Below are 20,332 nucleotides of genomic sequence, written 5' to 3' on the forward strand. Positions count from 1 at the left end.
AATCGTAAATGCAAAAAAATGTGCATTTTATTATTATTATTTTTTAAAAATTAAACTTATCCTTTAACAGTGAGAATGGAGGAATTTTCCCTGCTAGCTAGTATATTCCTGACTCCTGCGGCAGGCATAAGGCCCCTTTCACACGATCGGACCGTTCAGGTCCGCCTGTCAGTTTTGACGGCGGACCTGAACGGGCGATCCATGTTAGCCTATGGAGCGTCGAAAGTCAGCGGAGACATGTCCGCTGACATCCGACCCCGTCCGATCCGCTAAAAGCAGACGGATGGCCCTACGTCCAGGTCCGTCGCTATCGGATCGGGTGAGATCTGACGAAAACGGACATGTTGTCCGTTTTCGTCCGATCCCTCCATAGGCGGCAGCGGCGCCTGACAAGCCCCTCCCCGGTCAGTGAGCAGAGAGGGACCTGTCATCCGCCGGCTCAGCGGAGATCAACGGACTGATCTCCCGCTGAGCCAGCGGACCGAGGCGGGCTCCGTAGAAACGGAGTCCACCTCGTGTGAAAGGGGCCTAATACTCAAACAATGACTGCATTGGCTACAGTCACTGTTTAGCTGAGAAATTTCCATTTGACTTCTTTGATTTTGAAATTGAAGTTTGTCAATTTAACAGAGTCACCTACAGCTGGAATTTCTACCAATTCAGCAAGAATCAGGTAAAATTTGAGCCATGTATGTCCAGCATAAGCTGGTCCTTCCTGTACAAAATGGGACATGTAAGGTATATTCTGGTTGCTATAGGTGACAAAAACAAACTCTTAAGTCATTTTGATATAAAAGGCACAGTGTGCATTGTTTTGTAAGTATACATATACAGTTGGTCATGCTTCACTTGATTAAAACTTTGCATGTTACTGAGCAAAGTACAAATCCAGGAGCCACTGTAATAATGTAATAATCAATGCATGCTGAACACAAGCTGAGTTGTGCAATGTCAGGTTTGACCAACTGTCAAGTTGCTACTCATAGAGCTTATAGCACTGGCCCTTCTGTTAATATGGCTATCCATATAGATCTGGTCATAAATGTTAAATTTTGATAACACATTCTCCTTTAGATTTAACATCAAACGTCTAAAGCAAGGCCCATTGATAATGTTTTCTTCCATCGCTGTAGAAACTACGTTGGTGCCTTCAGGGGATCTTTACACTTTAGTGTTTGTGTAAATGTCGCAAGCTGACTGCCAGATCGAAGCACCCGTGGTACTGTCAGGCCCCCCCCCCCCCCGGTCCCCATGCTCCTGCCATGCTTCCTGGGCTCTGAGCACCCATCGGTTGATCCAGGACTAGCACGCTGGGTGCCGCTGGCTGGTGGGAGATCTAACCACAATCCTTTGCTTTCCCCTTCTGTTACTGACTCAAAAACATCACTTCTGGGTCCTGGTGTCACTGCCCCTAGTATGGCTGGGGAAAAATCCAATGGAGTGCAAAAAGGACCTTGTCCCCTATGTGATTAAAAAAAAAACTGTTTTGTTTTTTTTATAATCCCCCCCCCTCCCCCAAAAAAAAAAAAAAAAAAAAAGAAATTGAGTGTCCTTACCTCCACTTACATGCACGTACAAATGTAAATGCATGCTTTGGGGTGTTCTATGCACAAAAATTCATGGCTAACCCTAAACTGATGACCTCTTAAAGTGTCACCTGTAGAAAATATAGGGTATAGAAGTTTGTTGCTGTTTCACAGGTGCGTGCATTTTTGTGTTCAATATGAGTTTTTGAAAGCTTTTCAAATACAAAAGAAGCAAAGAAACACAGCAAACAGAGACCAAGTCCGTCTTCGTTACAACGAAGATAACGGTTTTGAAAACTAGGACATGGAAAGCACACACAATTTTAAGGTGTGACGTGTTGGGTATATATTTACTCAGTGCAGCCTCATCTTTTTATATTTTACCAAAAAAGGATCATTTATTGCATTTGTGTGCCCTAAAATTAACTTTAGAAAATTTCAGTTGAAAATACCCTAAATTGTTGCGCTAAAATTGGATCAACCACTATTTTATTCTCTAGGGCAGTGATGGCGAACCTTGGCACCCCAGATGTTTTGGAACTACATTTCCCATGATGCTCAACTACACTGCAGAGTGCATGAGCATCATGGGAAATGTAGTTCCAAAACATCTGGGGTGCCAAAATTCGCCATCACTGCTCTAGGGTGTCTTCTTTCAAAAAAATATATAATGTTTTTATGTAATGACTCTGGCAGCAAAAAGGTTATCGGCTCCCTTCACACCGTGTTAAGGCAGTCTATTCATGAGGAACGGATTGGCAACACAGCCTGCTGTTAACATAGGGAAATGTTGGCCTGTCAGCTCTTACTACAGTAGGTTTGTTCGATGGAGGGCCTTTCACAATAAATAACACTATGCAGAGTAGTGTGTGTTACCACATGGTAAAATGCTGCATTTTACTGGAAGATAATGTAAGATATAGGCGTGAAGCCATCCTGACAGTACAGTATTATTATCCAGGAAAGGTGACCCTGGCACAACCTAGTTTTTGGTAAATCTAATGGAGATTGTGTAAACTGATTTTAACATAGGTGACCTGTATAACATGGATAAAACCATTTACTGTCCTCTGGCTGTGCACAGTGACTGCTTTTGTCTTATTGGAAAACTGATGAAGTGAAGAAACGAAGGTAAGTAAGTGAACCTGGACCAATGTTTTGTCTAAAACATAAGCTATGTAGCCTCATATGTTTACAGATTATTGAACACTTATCTGTAGAAATGTACACAGTCACTTTGACAGAAATTTGTCCTGTTTGTGACTCCTTCAATAGGTGAGGTGGTGGGGGGACTGACAGAATTGGCCCTGTGTATGAGATATGTCTGGACAGTCATTGTGTTGCTTGTAGAAACCAGTGAGTGACAGTGATTAGAATGATTTGGCCCACATGGATACCACATCTCAGAGAAAAAGTTGACAGTAGATATACTTTGGGTCCATTTTGTAATGTGTTCCAAATGCCTTCTTGCCATTTTAGGCTAAGTTATAATGTTTGTAAAGCTGTGATAAGATTAAACATGTTTTGTTCTGGTGGATTTCTGATTGGCTGTGGTGGAGAGGCAGGCAGATGTCACAATTTTCACCTTGGCCAATCAGAGGATGCCTTGTATTAATACAAGTCTTCTCCTGCTTGATGGAGATGTGTTCAGGCTGACTTAATATAGTTATGATGGCAGACAGGAAGTCACCCATACTGCTGTGGAAGATGGTGCTGCATACTGTATCGGCTAATGCTACAACAGTGTTTTACAGTGCTCACAGCGACCTCATAGTTATGTAAAGGAAGTAGTTTTAATAGGGCCACCTTTTCCCAAATAAACTGAAGTCATAGTAAATTTGAAATCTTACTTTAAGATTCTATTCACACCTATGTGCTTGTACCAGACCCCACTGCACCGCATATGTGCGTTTTTTGATGCATTACCATTTTGTTCTAAATGGAACCCCAACACAATGTAGTGCTAGTTCACACAGCCTTCAGCTTGTATAAGAGCAGTGTCAACAGCAAGCATTTGCTGAGCTTTCTGCAACCTTTTGGTGAAGCTTTTAAAGTACTATTCCGCTCTACTTTGGCATTGTTAAACACAGATCTTAAATGGAGTGCAGACTGTCACTTAAACAAGCTGCTAGCAGGTTTCAGCACTACTGGAAGTTTGTTGAAAGGCTGCTAAATCATGCTAGCTGCCTATTTAAAGTGACATTTAGCACTCCTAATAAGATCATTTTTTTTAACATTTCCAAACAGGAGCTGAAGAGTGCTTTAATCCTAAAAAAAAAAAAAACAGAAAAAACAGCACAAGGGACATTTACAGTAAGTAGGATGATGTTGCCCTTGTGCTGATTCCTTCTATGTTAGTGGAATTTTTCCTCCATTCATATCTTCACCCCTTCTGTTGTAACCTTCTGGCGCAGCGGGTGTTAATACAACTAATGGGCTGTTGCAGGCTTCCATCAAGAGAGCTTGACTGACTGCCCTTTCTGCTCACCTCTTCTGCCTAGCTGCTCTATTCATAGAAGCTGTACTACAGCTTTTATAAATGAAACATGATCTATGAATGGAGGGGGTAGAGCTATGAATTATCCACCCTTCATTCATTCTCAGATTGCTTTCCATTCATAGACGCTGTAATACGGCTTCCAGGTGTGGAGGAGTTGGGCGGAAAAGGCAGGCATACTTGGGCTCTTTTGATGAGAGCCTGTGGCAGCCCCTTGTATTAACCCGCTCTGCATGGGAAAGTTGTGCGGGTGGGAGTCATGAAGGGCAAAAGATTTCAGAAGAGGAATCGGCACAAAGGGACACATCCTCCTGACTGTGACTGAAGTTGTGTCCCTTGTGCTGGTTTTTCAGTTTTTTTTTTTTTTTTTTTTTTTTTTTATTTTGGCTACACCTAAGCTTTAACGACTTCAAGAAGGATGCTTTAAGCCTGCTGAAAACCTTACAAAAGTTTTCTGAAGGTTTCATAAAAGATTGCAGTTATACAAGCTGAACTAGACCATACACTGTAAAGCAATGCACCTGCCTTTCAGCACACCACAACTTATAGATGTGAATGCTCATTGCATTGGCCATAAATATTGCAGGTAGGTGCATTAACACACATAAATCTGAATTTAGGTTAATATAGGCTGTCTTTCTGACCTGAAAATTCTAGTTAATTCTGTCTTCAGGATTCCCGATTTGCTGACTTAGAACAAGCAAGCAGCCTTTAATAAAATTAGTGTGAATTCAGAACACATGATCTGTATTTTTGTAAAGAGATCATAACTCGGAGTATTTGGACCAATATATCATTATAAAAGTTACATTGGAAATGTTAGAATTAACTGTCTGTGCGCCTTGTATTTCTTCCAGTACAGGTTTCTTTTAAGAAAATAAAGCCTTGACTCTACCTTTTTGACACATTTGATTTTGTAAGGCAGGACAGTGGCATACTCTAAATTGTAATTAACAAAACATTTCCCCAAAGAAGGCAATGTCCAAACGCATAGATCTACAACATTTACACAGAGGACATTGGGCCTGATAAGTGTCTAAAGACAGAGAGAATCATATTCCCAATGATGCGCACTTGTTATGATAGGGAGCATCTGATTGCTAGGGGCAACAGGGCCTGTTTATTCATACAATTTCATTCTTCAGTCATGCTGTCTAGTAAATTATAGATAAGTGTCTACAGTTTTCACCTCAAATTTAATCATTTTTTACATTTTCTTGTTGCACAACCGATAATTCCAAGGTTTGCGCAGGGAAAAGGATCAAAATAAAATATATTTTAATCCTTTTCTCCGTGCAAACCTTGGAATTATCGGTTGTGCAACAAGAACATTTAAAAAGTGATTAAATTTGAGGTGAAAACTGTAGACCCATATCTATAATTTACTAGACAGCATGACTGAAGAATGAAATTGTATGAAGAAATAAACAGGCCCTGTTGCCCCTAGCAATCAGATGCTCCCTATCACAACAAGTGCGCATCATTGGGAATATGATTCTCTCTGTCTTTAGACACTTATCAGGCCCAATATCTTCTGTGTAAATGTTGTAGATCTATGCGTTTGGACATTGCCTTTTTTGAGGAAATGTTTTTTGTTAATTACAATTTTTAGAGTATGTATGCCACTGTCCTGCCTTACAAAATCAAATGTGTCAAAAAGAGATAGAGATATATATAGATAGATAGAGAGGGGACGGAAAGTATTCAGGCCCCCTTAAATTTTTCACTCTTTTTTTATATTGGAGTTATTACCTCTTTACAAAAATACAGATCATGTGTTCTGAATTCCCACTTATATATATATTATGCTAATGGAAATTTTTCCCTTTTTGCCTTAAAAACCAAGTCTGTGACAACAAAGACTGTTGAAGTCTGAGATATGATTACAAATTATTGCTGCCAGAACTTGCCTCCATATTGTAAACCTAGAGTTACAAAACAAATATTGCAGAATTGAACAGAGTTTCTAATATATGTGGATGTATGAGACTGTACAGAGTTAAAATATGATCTCGTGCTTTCTTCCCTTAGGAGGTTGTATGCAATGATCTCAAAAAATCTAGTAACTGCTGATTCACAAGGTAAGTTATTGAAATAAATTTACTTCTAATACTAGTTTAGCTTACAAGTCTCTACTTTGAATCTCTCTGTATTTAAACCAAGTTCTCACATCTGTACACCCCCCCCCCCCCCCCCATGGACCAGAGCATTTTTTTTTTACATTTGTGCTATGAATCTTTTGTCATTACTTTTAAAGTTCGCTTTTCAGGAAGTTTTTTTTTTTTTTTTAGAGCATCCCCCTATGTAATTCTACATCCAATGAATAGTACCTACCATAGCATCTCCTCTTGAAAACTGTTCTTCCATTCCAAATGTAGATGTGTTGGAGCCTCTCCAGAAACAGCACTAACCCCCCCCCCCCTCCCCAATATCTCCTGGTCCTGCCGTTTGCAGGACAGGCTTATTTCATTAATAATGCCCCCTAGTGGCTGCTCTGAGCCATTTAAACTGCACACATGGGCAGCGTGTCCTCTCATAACTCCAGCTAGCTTTAGTAGTGACTGCTCTGGGCCATTCAAACACAGCATGTTCTCCGTGAGCTGAGTACACTGTGTACACGCAGAGTTTGTACAGCCTGGAGTGACCGCTACTAAGATTAGCTGGAGTAGAACAGAGAGGAATGGAGGGCCAGCACTTTTTCTGTAGAGGACCCAAAACAGCTGAATCTGGAATGGAACGACCTTCCAACAGATGGAGCTATGGTATGTGCATGAGGCCTACATCTGCAGATGAAATCTCACCGCTTTGATCCGGGGATAAATGAAACCGAGTAGATAATAAAAGTAACAGCTTTACTTTGTATCTCTTTTTCTTGTCTGAGGCCCCGATCCTGCTCGTGATTTTAAAACATGATTTCATGTGTCGCGCACTTGCATGTTTGTCGCCCAAAAGAAGCTCCTGCTTCTTTTCGGGTGACAAGCTTCACATAGTTTTTAAAGGCATGTTTTTACTGCCATTGCCACATAAGAATTGTGGCAAAGTAACACCGCATTTGGAGTGCCATTTAGTATGACTAACACCCAGATGTGTGTTGCATGTTTTGCTGGGATTTGGAATTCTAGGCAGTATTGTGGCACTTGCTCCTACGAATTCAAATCCTGAAGTGTGAACAGGGCATGAATAGTACTGATAAACACTTTTCAGCCTTTTTTTTTTTTTTTTTTTTGGGGGGGGGGGGCAGCATGCCCCATGTCCTAAACTTGTTAGAGAACTAAAGTAATTCTGACTATATTTGTGAGGCAAAGTATTTTATGTTTTCGGTGCACTTTTGGCTATGAATTTAGCTGTAATGCTTTTGTATTTTAAAAAAAATTGTATTGTACTATAATATAACTGGACTTTATTTTGGCACCGTCTGGAAGTATTTAACAGTTCTTGCTTTAGCGCCTGACAAAAATTCACTGTTTAGTGACATTGTTACTGGAGTTCCCAGGAGATAGAAGAAACTGTTGAGGTGGTGGTCTTCATTTGACAAAAGCAGAGGGTTTTTTTTTTTGTGAGAGACCAATTAAGGACTGGGCCTATTTTTCAGACTCGGTGTTTACAAGTTACATTTTTTTTTTTTTGCTAGAAAATTACTTAGAACCCCCAAACATTGTATATATATTTTTTTCTAATACCCTAGAGCAGGGGTCTCAAACTGATGGCCCTCCAGCTGTTGCGAAACTACAAGTCCGATGAGGCATTGCAAGCCTGACAGTTACAAGCATGACTCCCACAGGCAGAGGCATGATGGGACTTGTAGTTTTGCAACAGCTGGAGGGCCGCCAGTTTGAGATCTCTGCACTAGAGAATAAAATGGCGGTCAGTGCAATACTTAATCTCCATAGGCAACGTTTAAATATTTCTACAGGTTACCAATTTTGAGTTACAGAGGAGGTCTAGGGCTAGAATGTTTGCTCTCGCTCTAATGATTGCAGCGGTACATCATGTGTGGTTTGAACACCATATTTATATGCGTGCGCTACTCACGTATGCGTTCGCTTCTGCACATGACCTTGTCGGGACGGGGCACTTAAAATTTTTTATTTTTTTTGATACTGTCCTTTTAAAAAAAAAAAAAAAAAAATTTGGGTCACGTTTATTCCTTTTACAAGGAATGTAAACATCACTTGTAATAGAAAAAAAGCATGACAGGACCTCCTTAAATATGAGATCTGTGGTCAAAAAGACCTCGGATCTCATATTTACACTAACATGCAATAATAAAAAAAATGTTCTCCTTTTTTAAGAGCATTGGGCGGAAGTGACGTTTGGCAGCCAGCCAAACAGGGGGAGAGGATGCGATTGTCTCCGCCGCTACCGGAGACCACCGAATCGCTGTGGGGGGGCCTCTCCTGCCCCCTATAAAAGTAATCTTGCGGAAAATCCGTCGCAGAGACCACTTTTATCTGAAAGCAGACCGCTCGCTGAAGAAGAGAATAATGGGGTTATGGCAGCTATCTGCTGCCATAACAAGGATACTCCTCTACAAAGTGCCGACGTATAATGACTTCGGGCAAAGTGTGTGTGTGTGTATATTTTATATATATATATATATATATATAGATAGATAGATATAGATTTGACATTTTTGCAGATTTATTAAAAAAGAAAAACTGAAATATCACATGGTCCTAAGTATTCAGACCCTTTGCTCAGTATTTAGTAGAAGCACCCTTTTGATCTAATACAACCATGAGTCTTTTTGGGAAAGATGCAACAATTTTTTCACACCTGGATTTGGGGATCCTCTGCCATTCCTCCTTGCAGATCCTCTCCAGTTCTGTCAGGTTGGATGGTAAACGTTGGCGGACAGCCATTTTTAAGTCTCTCCAGAGATTGGGTTTAAGTCAGGGCTCTGGCTGGGCCATTCAACAACAGTCACGGAGTTGTTGTGAAGCCACACCTTTGTTATTTTAGCTGTGTGCTTAGGGTCATTGTCTTGTTGGAAGGTAAATCTTGGGCCCAGTCTGAGGTCCTGAGCACTCTGGAGAAGGTTTTTCGTCCAGGATATCCCTGTACTTGGCCGCATTCATCTTTCTCTCGATTGCAACCAGTCGTTCTGTCCCTGCAGCTGAAAAACGCCCCCACAGCATGATGCTGCCACCACCATGCTTCACTGTTGGGACTATATTGGACAGGTGATGAGCAGTGCCTGGTTTTCTCCACACATACTGCTTAGAATTAAGGCCAGTCCTATCTTGGTCTCATCAGACCAAAGAATCTTATTTCTCACCATCTTGGAGTCCTTCAGGTGTTTTTTAGCAAACTCCATGCGGGCTTTCATGTGTCTTGCACTGAGGAGAGGCTTTGGTCGGGCCACTCTGCCATTAAGCCCCGACTGGTGGAGGGCTGCAGTGATGGTTGACTTTCTATAACTTTCTCCCATCTCCTGACTGCATCTCTGGAGCTCAGCCACAGTGATCTTTGGGTTCTTCTTTACCTCTCTCACCAAGGCGCTTCTCCCCCGATCGCTCAGTTTGGCCGGACGGCCAGCTCTAAGAAGGGATCTGGTCGTCCCAAACGTCTTCCATTTAAGGATTATGGAGGCCACTGTGCTCTTGGGAACCTTAAGTGCAGCAGAAATGTTTTTGTAACCTTGGCCAGATCTGTGCCTTGCCACAATTCTGTCTCTGAGCTCTTCAGGCAGTTCCTTTGACCTCATGATTCTCATTTGCTCTTACATGCACTGTGAGCTGTAAGGTCTTATATAGACAGGTGTGTGGCTTTCCTAATCAAGTCCAGTCAGTATAATTAAAACACAACTGGACTCAAATAAAGGTGTAGAACCATCTCAAGGTTGATCAGAAGAAATGAACAGCACCTGAGTTAAATATGAGTGCCACAGCAAAGGGTCTGAATACTTAGGACCATGTGATATTTCTGTTTTTCTTTTTTAATAAATCTGCAAAAATGTCAACAATTCTGTGTTTTTCTGTCAATATGAGGTGCTGTGTGTACAATAATGAGGAAAAAAAATGAACTCAAATGATTTTAGCAAATGGCTGAAATATAACAAAGAGTGAAAAATGTAAGGGGGCCTGAATACTTTCCGTCCCCACTATATATATATATATATATATATATATATATATATATATATATATATATATATATATATATATATATATATATATATATATATATATATATATATATATATATATATATATATATATATATATATATATAAATTATAGTGTGTGTATGTATCTCATAAAAGTGAGTACCTTTTTTGTAAATATTTTATTATATCTTTTCATGTGACAACACTGAAGAAATAAAATTTTGGTACAATGTAAAGTAGTGAGTGTACAGCTTGTATCGGTGTAAATTTGTTGTCCCCCTCAAAATAACGCAATGCACAACCATTAATGTCTAAACTGCTGGCAACCTAAGTGAAAATGTCCAAATTGGGCCCAATTAGCCATTTTCCCACCCCGGTGTCACGTGCCTCGTTAGTGTTACAAGGTCTCAGGTGTGAAAGAGGAGCAGGTGTGTTAAATTTGGTGTTCTCGCTCTCACTCTCTCATACTAGTCACTAGAGCTGCACAAAGAATCGGTATCGCGGTTTTTTTTATTATTTTTTTTTCCCGTTGAGATCTTGAAAAGTATTCCCTGATTCTTTCTATGCAGAGAATTCGCTCTGCTCTGCTAAAGCCAACAGCCATCAAAAGAAAGGGGGAAAAAAAAAAAGCAGGCAGTCTGCCAAGAATCACAACATTCTTTAGCAGTGGAACTTTAGTAGAAACATTGTAACAATTTGTCCTTTAGATCAAAGGAATATACTTTGGTGTGAAAATGAGGGAAGTTTAACCACTTAAACGCTAATTTTTTGGGGAAAAAATTACACTTTAATGAATTTTTTAAAAAAAATAACCAGTAAAGTTAGCCCAATTTTTATTTTTTTTGTATAATGTGAGAGATTTTACGCTGTGAGAATCGTGATCTTTTTATTCAAAGCAAAAAAAATTGTGATTCTCATTTTGGCCAGAATCGTGCAGCTCTACTGGTCACTGGAAGTTTAACATTGCACCTCATGGCAAAGAACTCCCCTGAGGATCTGAAAAAATAAAATTGTTGCTCTACATAAAGATGGCCTTGGCAATTAGAAGATTGCCAAGACCCTGAAACTGTGCTGCAGCACGGTGGCCAAAACCATACAGCAATTTACCAGGACAGGTTCCACTCAGAACATGCCTCGCCATGGTCGACCAAAGAAGTTGTGTGCATGTGCTCAGCATCATATCCAGAGGTTGTCTTTGGGAAATAGATGTATGAGTGCTGCCAGCATTGCTGCAGAGGTTGATGGGGTGGGGGGGTCAACCTGTCAGTGCTCAGACTATACACCGCACACTACATCAAATTGGTCTGCGTGGCTGTCGTCCCAGAAGGAAGCCTCTTCTAAAGATGATGCACAAGAAAGCCCGCAAACAGTTTGCTGAAGACAAGCAGGCTAAGGACATGAATTAGTGCAAATATAATAAAAGTGTACACTGCGCTAAATTGAAAAAATATATAGTGTGGAGCAGCTACTTACAAGGTGACAACAACCAAAGAAACATGTGAAAATAAAAAGTAGCGCATAGATTGTGCCAAAAGTGTTCAATCAAGAAAACAACTGAAAAAAACAAATATCCACAAAAAAAAAAAAAAAAACATAACAGTGAAAAAACTTATAAGTCTTTCAATATAGGTGAATAAAGTCCTATCGGTGAATGGGGAACAAATAACATGGAATGTCCCACTGAAAACCATGCGTGGATACGGGGAGGCAGATGTTATAACACGGGTGAATCAACAAATCGTCCCCAAGTGGTATCTCACAATGACATGCGACTTGGTAAAGATGGTGTGTAAGAAACTCTTACCAGATGCGATGGACTCCCTTGTCAGCGACAGGGAGTCACTCGAGCAGGTTGCCTCTCAGGGCCAGTGAACGGACATCACAGCTCTGCGAACCTTCTGGGTCAAACTCTGCGCGGATCTCCCGGGGCCGCCAGGTGGGTCCTCCCAAAGGATGGCCGAGGTGCGGATCAAAGGGAACAGTGCGTCACGTACAAAAACTGGATTGAAGGCTGGTTGAATCTCTCAGTAGGTATGTGGAGAAAAAATAAACAAGCCCCACATAGTGTAGATGAGCAAAAATAGGATTTTTATTGCTAAAAACGCCAGATAACAATAAAATGTGATCACAGAGTATAAAATCAAAAATGGGCAACAAGAAGGATGCATCCTTCTGTGGTCATCACCTCCAAGATGACCACAGCCTTGCTAAAGAAGCTGAGGGTAAAGGTGATGGACGTGCCAAGCATATCTCTAGACCTAAACCCTATTGAGCATCTGTGGGGCATCCTCAAACAGAAGGTGGAGGAGTGCAAGGTCTCTACATCCACCAGCTTCGTGATGTCATGGAGGAGTGGAAGAGGACTCCAGTAGCAACCTGTAAAGCTCTGGTGAACTCCATGCCCAAGAGGGTTAAGGCAGTGCTGGAAAATAATGGTGGTCACGCGAAATATTGACACTTTGGGCTCAATTTGGACATTTTCACTTAGGGGTATACTTACTTTTGTTGCCAACGGTTTAGACATTAATGGCTGTGTGTTTAGTTATTTTGAGAGGACAGAAAATTTATACTGTTATACAAGCTGTACATTCACTACTTTACATTGTAGCAAAGTGTAATTTCTTCAGTGTTAAAGATGAAAAGATATATAATAAAATATTTACAAAAATGTGAGATACTGTATGTGTGTGTGTGTATATGTGTATGTATGTATGTATGTATATGTATGTATATATATATATATATATATATATACATACATACATACATACATACATACATACATACATACATACATTTATATTTATACATTTTATAAAATTTTATTTTTTTTTAATCCGGCATCCCTGCAACTGTATGCCATAATATATTAGTATGTACCGCATACTAGCAGATTATGACAGACTAACTGTCAAAGGAAGCCTTCCAGCGTTGGGCTGTCAGTGTCAATCTTCCTCCTGGGTTCAGCCTTTACCAGCCGGGCTGCAGTGACATCACTCCAATGTGCTCATGGGAGTCGCATCACCGCAGCACACTGCGAGTCACATAATTTTCACATATTGAACCGATTGTGGCTTTTCATTAAAGTGGTTATGAACATTACAGTGCCTTGCAAAAGTATTCACCCCCTTGGCTTTTTACCCATTTTTATGTATTTTGTTACATTACAGCCTTTAGTTCAATGTTTTTTTTCATCTGAATTATATGTGATGGATCAGAACACAATAGTCTAAGTTGGTGAAGTAAAATTAGAAAAATATGTACATAAAACTATTTTTCAGAAATAAAACACTTATAATTGGCATGTGCGTATGTATTCACCCTCTTTGTTATGAAGCCCATAAAAAGCTCTGGTGCAACCAATTATCTTCAGAAGTCACATAATTAGTGAAATTATGTCCACCTGTATGCAATCCAAGTGTCACATGATCTGTCATTACATATACACACCTAATTGAAAGGTCCCAGAGGCTGCAACACCTAAGCAAGAGGCACCACTAACCAAACACTGCCATGAAGACCAAGGAACTCTCCAAACAAATAAGGGACAATGTTGTTGAGAAGTACAAGTCAGGGTTAGGTTATAAAAAAATATGCAAATCTTTGATGATCCCTAGGAGCACCATCAAATCTATCATACCCAAATGGAAAGAACATGGCACAACAGCAAACCTGCCAAGAGACGGCTGCACACCAAAACTCACGGACCGGGGCAAGGAGGGCATTAATCAGAGAGGCAGCACAGAGACCTAAGGTAACCCTGGAGGAGCTGCAGAGTTTCACAACAAACACTGGAGTATCTGTACATAGGATGACAATAAGCCATACGCTCCATAGAGTTGGGCTTTATGGCAGAGTGGCCAGAAGAAAGCCATTACTTTCAGCAAAAAACAAAATGGCACGTTTTGAGTTTGTGAAAAGGCATGTGAGAGACTCCCAAAATGTATGGAGGAAGGTGCTCTGGTCTGATGAGACTAAAATTTTACTTTTTGGCCATCAAAGAAAACGCTATGTCTGGCGCAAACCCAACACATCACGTCACCCAAAGAACACCATCCCCACAGTGAAACATGGTGGTGGCAGCATCATGCTGTGGGGATGTTTTTCTGCAGTCGGGACTGGGAAACTGGTCTGGTCTGGACTGGAGTTGAGTGAAAGATGGATGGTGCTAAATACAGGGATATTCTTGAGCAAAACCTGTACCACTCTGTGTGTGTGATTTGAGGCTAGGACGGAGATTCACCTTCCAGCAGGACAATGACCTCAAACACTCTGCTAAAGCAACACTTGAGTGGTTTAAGGGGAAACACGTAAATGTGTTGGAATGGCCTAGTCAAAAGCCAGACCTCAATCCCATAGAAAATCTGTGGTCAGACTTAAAGATTGCTGTTCACAAGCATCCAACTTGAAGGAGCTGGAGCAGTTTTGCAAGGAGGAATGGGCAAAAATCCCAGTGGTAAGATGTGGCAAGCTCATAGAGACTTATCCAAAGTGACTTGGAACTTTGATACCTGCAAAAGGTGGCTCTACAAAGTATTGACTTTAGGGGGGTGAATAGTTATGCACATTGCCTTTTTCTTTTATTTTGTCCTATTTGTTGTTTGCTTCACAATAAAAAAACAAAAAAAAAAAAAAACACATCTTCAAAGTTGTGGGCATGTTCTGTGATGCAAATCCTCAAACAATCCATGTTAATTACAGGTTGTGAGGCAACAAAACACGAAAAATGCCAAGGGGGTGAATACTTTTGCAAGGCATTGTATTTGCAAAACATATGAAAAAGTATATGTCCATCACTACCAAACCAGCTGAGGATGTAAATGTAATAATCCCATCTAGTTTATTGTACGATGTTCTCTAGCTAATGTTTGGTGGTGTGGTGTGTTTTTTTTTTTTTTTTTTTTTTTTTTGTGGGGAGGGTTGTGAGGTTTTAACCACACATCACCTTTGGATGCAGCAACAGTCCCTGCTATGGCCACATACAAATTGGCAGATTTTTCACTTGCGGCCAAATTGTGTGTTTCCAAAACTTCACATGAAGATTAACCCTGGACGTACACTGGCTGTGTGTCCAAGGTCGAGTGGTTACGTGTGAACAGCAACGGCGCCTACCTACCATTGATTTGTACAGAGTACAATCTGACAACCACTGCTTACACTTGCATCTGTCCGCACACTGTGTGTAATAGTTCACAACTGCTGGCAATAATCTACTGATTCTTGTCAGCAGCTGCACACAAACACTCTTGTGAATGTTGCCTAAAGCAGCTGAAAGTCTTTGCTAAATTTAAGTGCATAAATCAAACTTTTCGGTATGAGATTCTCATATATTTCACGGATATTAGTGGGCAGGAAAAAAAATCACTTTTTTAAATGAATGTATAACATTTAAATGATTGAATAAGTGCTCTTTACATCCAGGAGTGCTCAGCAGAGTTCCACTTTGTCCAGAAATGCTACCTCATGCTTTTGAGACGGTAAAGCGGAAGGACAGTAGCCTGGTGGGGCAAGTCTGGACAGGGGAAATCCACTTCTCCTGTAAATGCTGGGTGTGAGGCAATCATTCCACTGAGTGCTAGAATCCTTCCAGTCCTAGCAGTCAACCACAGCAGAGGGGAGGAGGGGAATCTCTGCTGTGGGTCACGGCTGGCTGACCGTGGGATGTGCTGGTTTTCATATTGCGATACACAGGCTGGCGCTTCCACCACCAGTTAGCTGGCATTGCTGTGTATCGATAAACTCTTGCACTAAGATGGTTTTGGCCCAGCTTTAAATCACGAAGATGGATATTACCACCTTGTGCTGCATTTTGTAATGGGTGCAGATTGGGGAAAATGCCAGGGGATGATCAATTTCATACCTTGCCCAGAACCAAGGGCATCGAAATTGTCGCGGCTCCAGCCAATCATGCCAGAGCGCGCAAACCCAGAAAAAAGATGGGGGGGGGGGGTTGGGCGCATGTCAGCCTTCTCAGTGGTGACAGTACAACGCTGGAGGGCTCTGCTCCAGGGTAAGTATTTGATGATGTGCTAGTATGTAAGTAGGTTTTTTTTGTTTTTCGTTTTTTCTACAACTTCCGCAGTTTACAACCACTTTAAAATTAAATAGATGAATATTGAAGCTGGAAAACATCTACTTTGTGCATTTTTAGCATTTTTAAATTTAAGGGAATGTATTGCAGTTTGTATGTATTTATTTATTTTAGTTCAGTAGTTATAAAATATTGCAAATTAACATGTAGTTTTCTGTCCAACCAGCTGGTGGTGTTAGGCTAGGTTTTTTTTTTTTTTTTAACATGTTTTCCTCGTCTCATTTATTGTAAAAATCCTGTCTTTTTATAGTTCTCAGTAGCTGAAGGCAAAATGTACAAATACAGTCGATTTAAAAAAAAAAAAAATCATTACTAAAATTAAATTTTTATTTATTCCTGCTCAGGACCAAGTGCATATAGCACTTGGTCACATTCAGATCCCTCCTTCGGTTGCTAAGGAGAATAGTCGGACAATGTCGTTCTTGCCATTCACAAAAATTGCACATCCTGCACTGCAGTGTGCTCTATCTGCAGCTTATAAAGATACACAGCACCGCGGTGCCAATGACCTTCACTTTGAATGAATGATCAGCTCTGCTGGTCTCAGACACAGCACTGGCTCAAAGTCACAAATCAATCCATGGGTCAGGGCTGTGTGTGTTTACAAACAGCTGGCAGATAGATCACATAGTCCCACAGCGCTGTGTGATCTTTCACTTTTACAAATGAACAATCAATGCTGCTTTTTCATTCATCATAGTGAAAGCCACTAATATGAATAGTGGTGCAGCTGCCAGCAAAAAGAAGTCTAGAACAGTGTGGCATACTCTCTCCGGCTGATATAACTTTGATTTGGGATATTTCAGTACATTCACCATTTTGATTGTAAGCAGTTCCAATGTTTTGACCACTGGTGTTTTGTAGAAAGACAACCATGCAAACTTTGGGTTTTCAGTAGAAAAATATTTTGCCTTAAGCATTGAAATTCAAAATTGAACAGAAAATATTTCTGTAACATGGACAGCTCAGTTGATAAGGCAATACCTGTGTAAGTCACTGCATTCATTTTCTCACCGTGATCACATGCACTTGAAGTTTTTTTTCTGTACTTTTAATCTGTTGATTAACAATCCCTGCATAATGTCCTGTGGGTTCATTATTCTGTGTCTCTTGTGGTAAGGGATCGTACACGTGTGTCAATGCCATGTGTTTATGTGGCATTCAGCATTTTTAAAGCCTCATCTCCGCCTGTTAATGCCTGCCATGAATATTACAAGGGTACCACACAGTGCTGTTCACACAGGAGCGGTAGTGTTCTGTTTTAAAAATTAAGCAGCATGTGTCCGGTTCCTCAGGACATTCTCTTATACAGTGAGGTAAAAAAGAATTTGCTGATTTTTTTTTTTTTTTTACGTTTGCCCACTGACAAATGATCAGTCTATAATTTTAATGGTAAGTTTATTTTAACAACAGTGAACAACAGAACAGCTACAAAAATCCAGAAAAACGCATTTCGAAAAAGTTATACATTTTTATTTGCATTTTAATGAGTGAAATAAGTATTTGACCCCTTTGCAAAACATGACTTGGTGGCAAAACCCTTGTTGGCAATCACAGAGGTCAGACGTTTCTTGTTGGCTACCAGGTTTGCATACATCTCAGGAGAGATTTTGTCCCACTCCTCTCTGCAGATCCTCTCCAAATCATTAAGGTTTCGAGGTTGACATTTGGTAATTCGAACCTTCAGCTCCCTCCACATATTTTCTATGGGATTAAGGTCTGGGGACTGGTTAGGCCATTCCAGGACCTTGATGTGCTTCTTCTTGAGCCACTCCTTTGTTGCCTTGGTCGTGTGTTTTGGGTCATTGTCATGCTGGAATACCCATCCACGACCCATTTTCAATGCCCTGGCTAAGAGAAGGAGGTTCTTGCCCAAGATTTGACAGTACATGACCCCATCCATCATCCCCTTGATGCAGTGAAGCTGTCCTGTCCCCTTAGCAAAGAAACACCCCCAAACCATAATGTTTCCACCTCCATGTTTGATGGTGTCCTTGGGGTCATGGGCAGCATTCCTCCTCCTCCAAACACGGTGAGTTGAGTTGATGCCAAGGAGCTCAATTTTTGTCGCCTCTGCCCACAACACTTTCACCCAGTTCTCCTCTGAATCATTCAGATGTTAATGAGCAAACTTCAGATAGGCCTGTACTAGAGCTGCACGATTAATCGTTTAAAAAAAATCACGATCTCGATTTAACACACCCCCCCCCCCCCCCCCCCACGATCTTAATCCTGCATTTCCACGTGTGATTCTACGTGTGTTCATAATTAACACAGATATGAACAAGCCCTAACTGCAGCTGCTACCTGTCGGGAGGGGACGTGTCGTGTCGGTAATCTGTACTGCTGCACACTGCTGTCAGTATCACTGTGAGAGTTAATTTCATGTGTGTGCCACCCATTCTAATTTCTTGCCCTCCTGAGTACTGTCCCTGAGATACTTACTATATCGAAAAAAATAAAATAAGAAATATGTTTTTTTGCCTTATTATCTACCTTAAATAACATTGCTAATTACATATTGTACTTGTTTGTAGCCTAAATAGTGAAATTTGTACTTAAAACTGTAATTTTGTAACTTTTGGAAATGTCAGTAAAAACTTGGCTGTGCCAGTAAATTTCAATCTGGTAGGTTGGTAACACTGAAAAGGATCAATATAAGAAACAGCAGCTAAAATCAGAACAAATTGTAAAATAAATGAATTGAAAAGTGCTGTGCTATGTAATATGCATTATACACCCAATAATTGAATACCAAATGTATATATTACATAGAAACACACAAATATTGACCAATGGTGAAGTGCCAATAAATAATAAATAAAAAAATATAAGGGAGTGGAAACTCGAATACACAGTAAGTATATAGTGCTCATGTGAAAAAAAAACATATAGATTCGTAAAATTCATAAAGCTCGTAGAAGTCCATAAAATATATGCGGGAAAGAAAAAAAAATTATATATGTGTATATATAGCAAGTAATAAAGTGCTCATGTGCCAATAGAGTGTCCTGCTGTGTTTCTAATCATTACGCAGGGTAGTCCATGCAATCACAAAACAGCTTGGTAAGTGTTCAAATGTGCCAAGGTGTCCTCCCTCCAGTGATCCCTAGGTAGTGAACGCTCACTGTAGAGCGTGCGACTTAGCGATTAAGCCAAATCTAAACACGCATTAGAACCTCCTATCAGGACAGGACGGCATGAGGAGCAGTCTACCTGCCATAGGAGGAAACGCACATCACCCCCATACCTTTCCGGTATCTAATCTTATTGGTTATTGCTGGCAATAGAGTGGTGCACTAGACGCACTTTATAAATGTGAGTACCCTTTATTAGGGTTTGTTTGCTTGTGTTCATTAAATTGTTTAAACCTACTACACTATCAAGCGCTTTTATTTTTGCATAAACGGAGGTATTTCACTGAGGAGCCCTGGATGCAGTTTTTCCCTTCTGAGCCCAGAGGAGGTTCTAATGCGTGTTTAGACTTGGCTTAACCACACTATATACTTATTGTGTATTTGAGTTTCCACTCCCTTATATTTTTTTTATTTATTATTTATTGGCACTTCACCATTGGTCAATATTTGTGTGTTTCTATGTTATATATACATTTGTTATCCAATTAATGGGTGTATAGTGCATATTAAATAGCACAGCACTTTTCAATTAATTTATTCTACAATTTGTTCTGATTTTAGCTGCTGTTTCTTATATTGATCCTATTACATTTTACATGTTTTTTTATTTTTGATGAGATCATATTTACAGCATGGCGTAGCATTTTTATTTAAACAGGGTGCCAAATAAAAGCCTTATATAATAATAAAATATACCGTATATACTCGAGTATAAGTCGAGATTTTCAGCCCTTTTTTTTGGGCTGAAAGTGCCCCCTCGACTTATACTCGAGTCACCGCCGTCTGTCTACATGATCAGCGTGTCATGCAGGCAGATGATGACCAGCGTGTGCTATTACTATTCGGCGGCCAATTACTGTTCAAAAGCCGCGCCTCCTCCTCGTCTGTGATAGGCAGTCAGTGTACAGCCTATCACGGACATTCTCTCATCCTCGTCCATGGTATGAGGATGAGAGAATGTCCATGATAGGT

The 20,332-nt window shown here is 40.4% G+C and overlaps 1 protein-coding gene across 2 annotated transcripts in view; it reads left to right on the forward strand.

Moving 5' to 3' along the window:
• The window catches only part of MDM2 (MDM2 proto-oncogene), a 55,234-nt gene that overhangs the window by 2,665 nt on the left and 32,237 nt on the right, over nt 1-20,332 (forward strand). For both annotated transcript variants that reach the window (XM_073620064.1, XM_073620063.1), the window contains exon 5: nt 6,055-6,104. In XM_073620064.1, coding sequence (XP_073476165.1) covers nt 6,055-6,104 — 50 coding nt within the window. The remainder of the gene's footprint in view (nt 1-6,054; nt 6,105-20,332) is intronic.

Source organism: Aquarana catesbeiana, linkage group LG03 (genome assembly GCF_042186555.1).
Source record: "Aquarana catesbeiana isolate 2022-GZ linkage group LG03, ASM4218655v1, whole genome shotgun sequence".
Classification (NCBI taxonomy): Eukaryota; Metazoa; Chordata; class Amphibia; order Anura; family Ranidae; genus Aquarana; species Aquarana catesbeiana.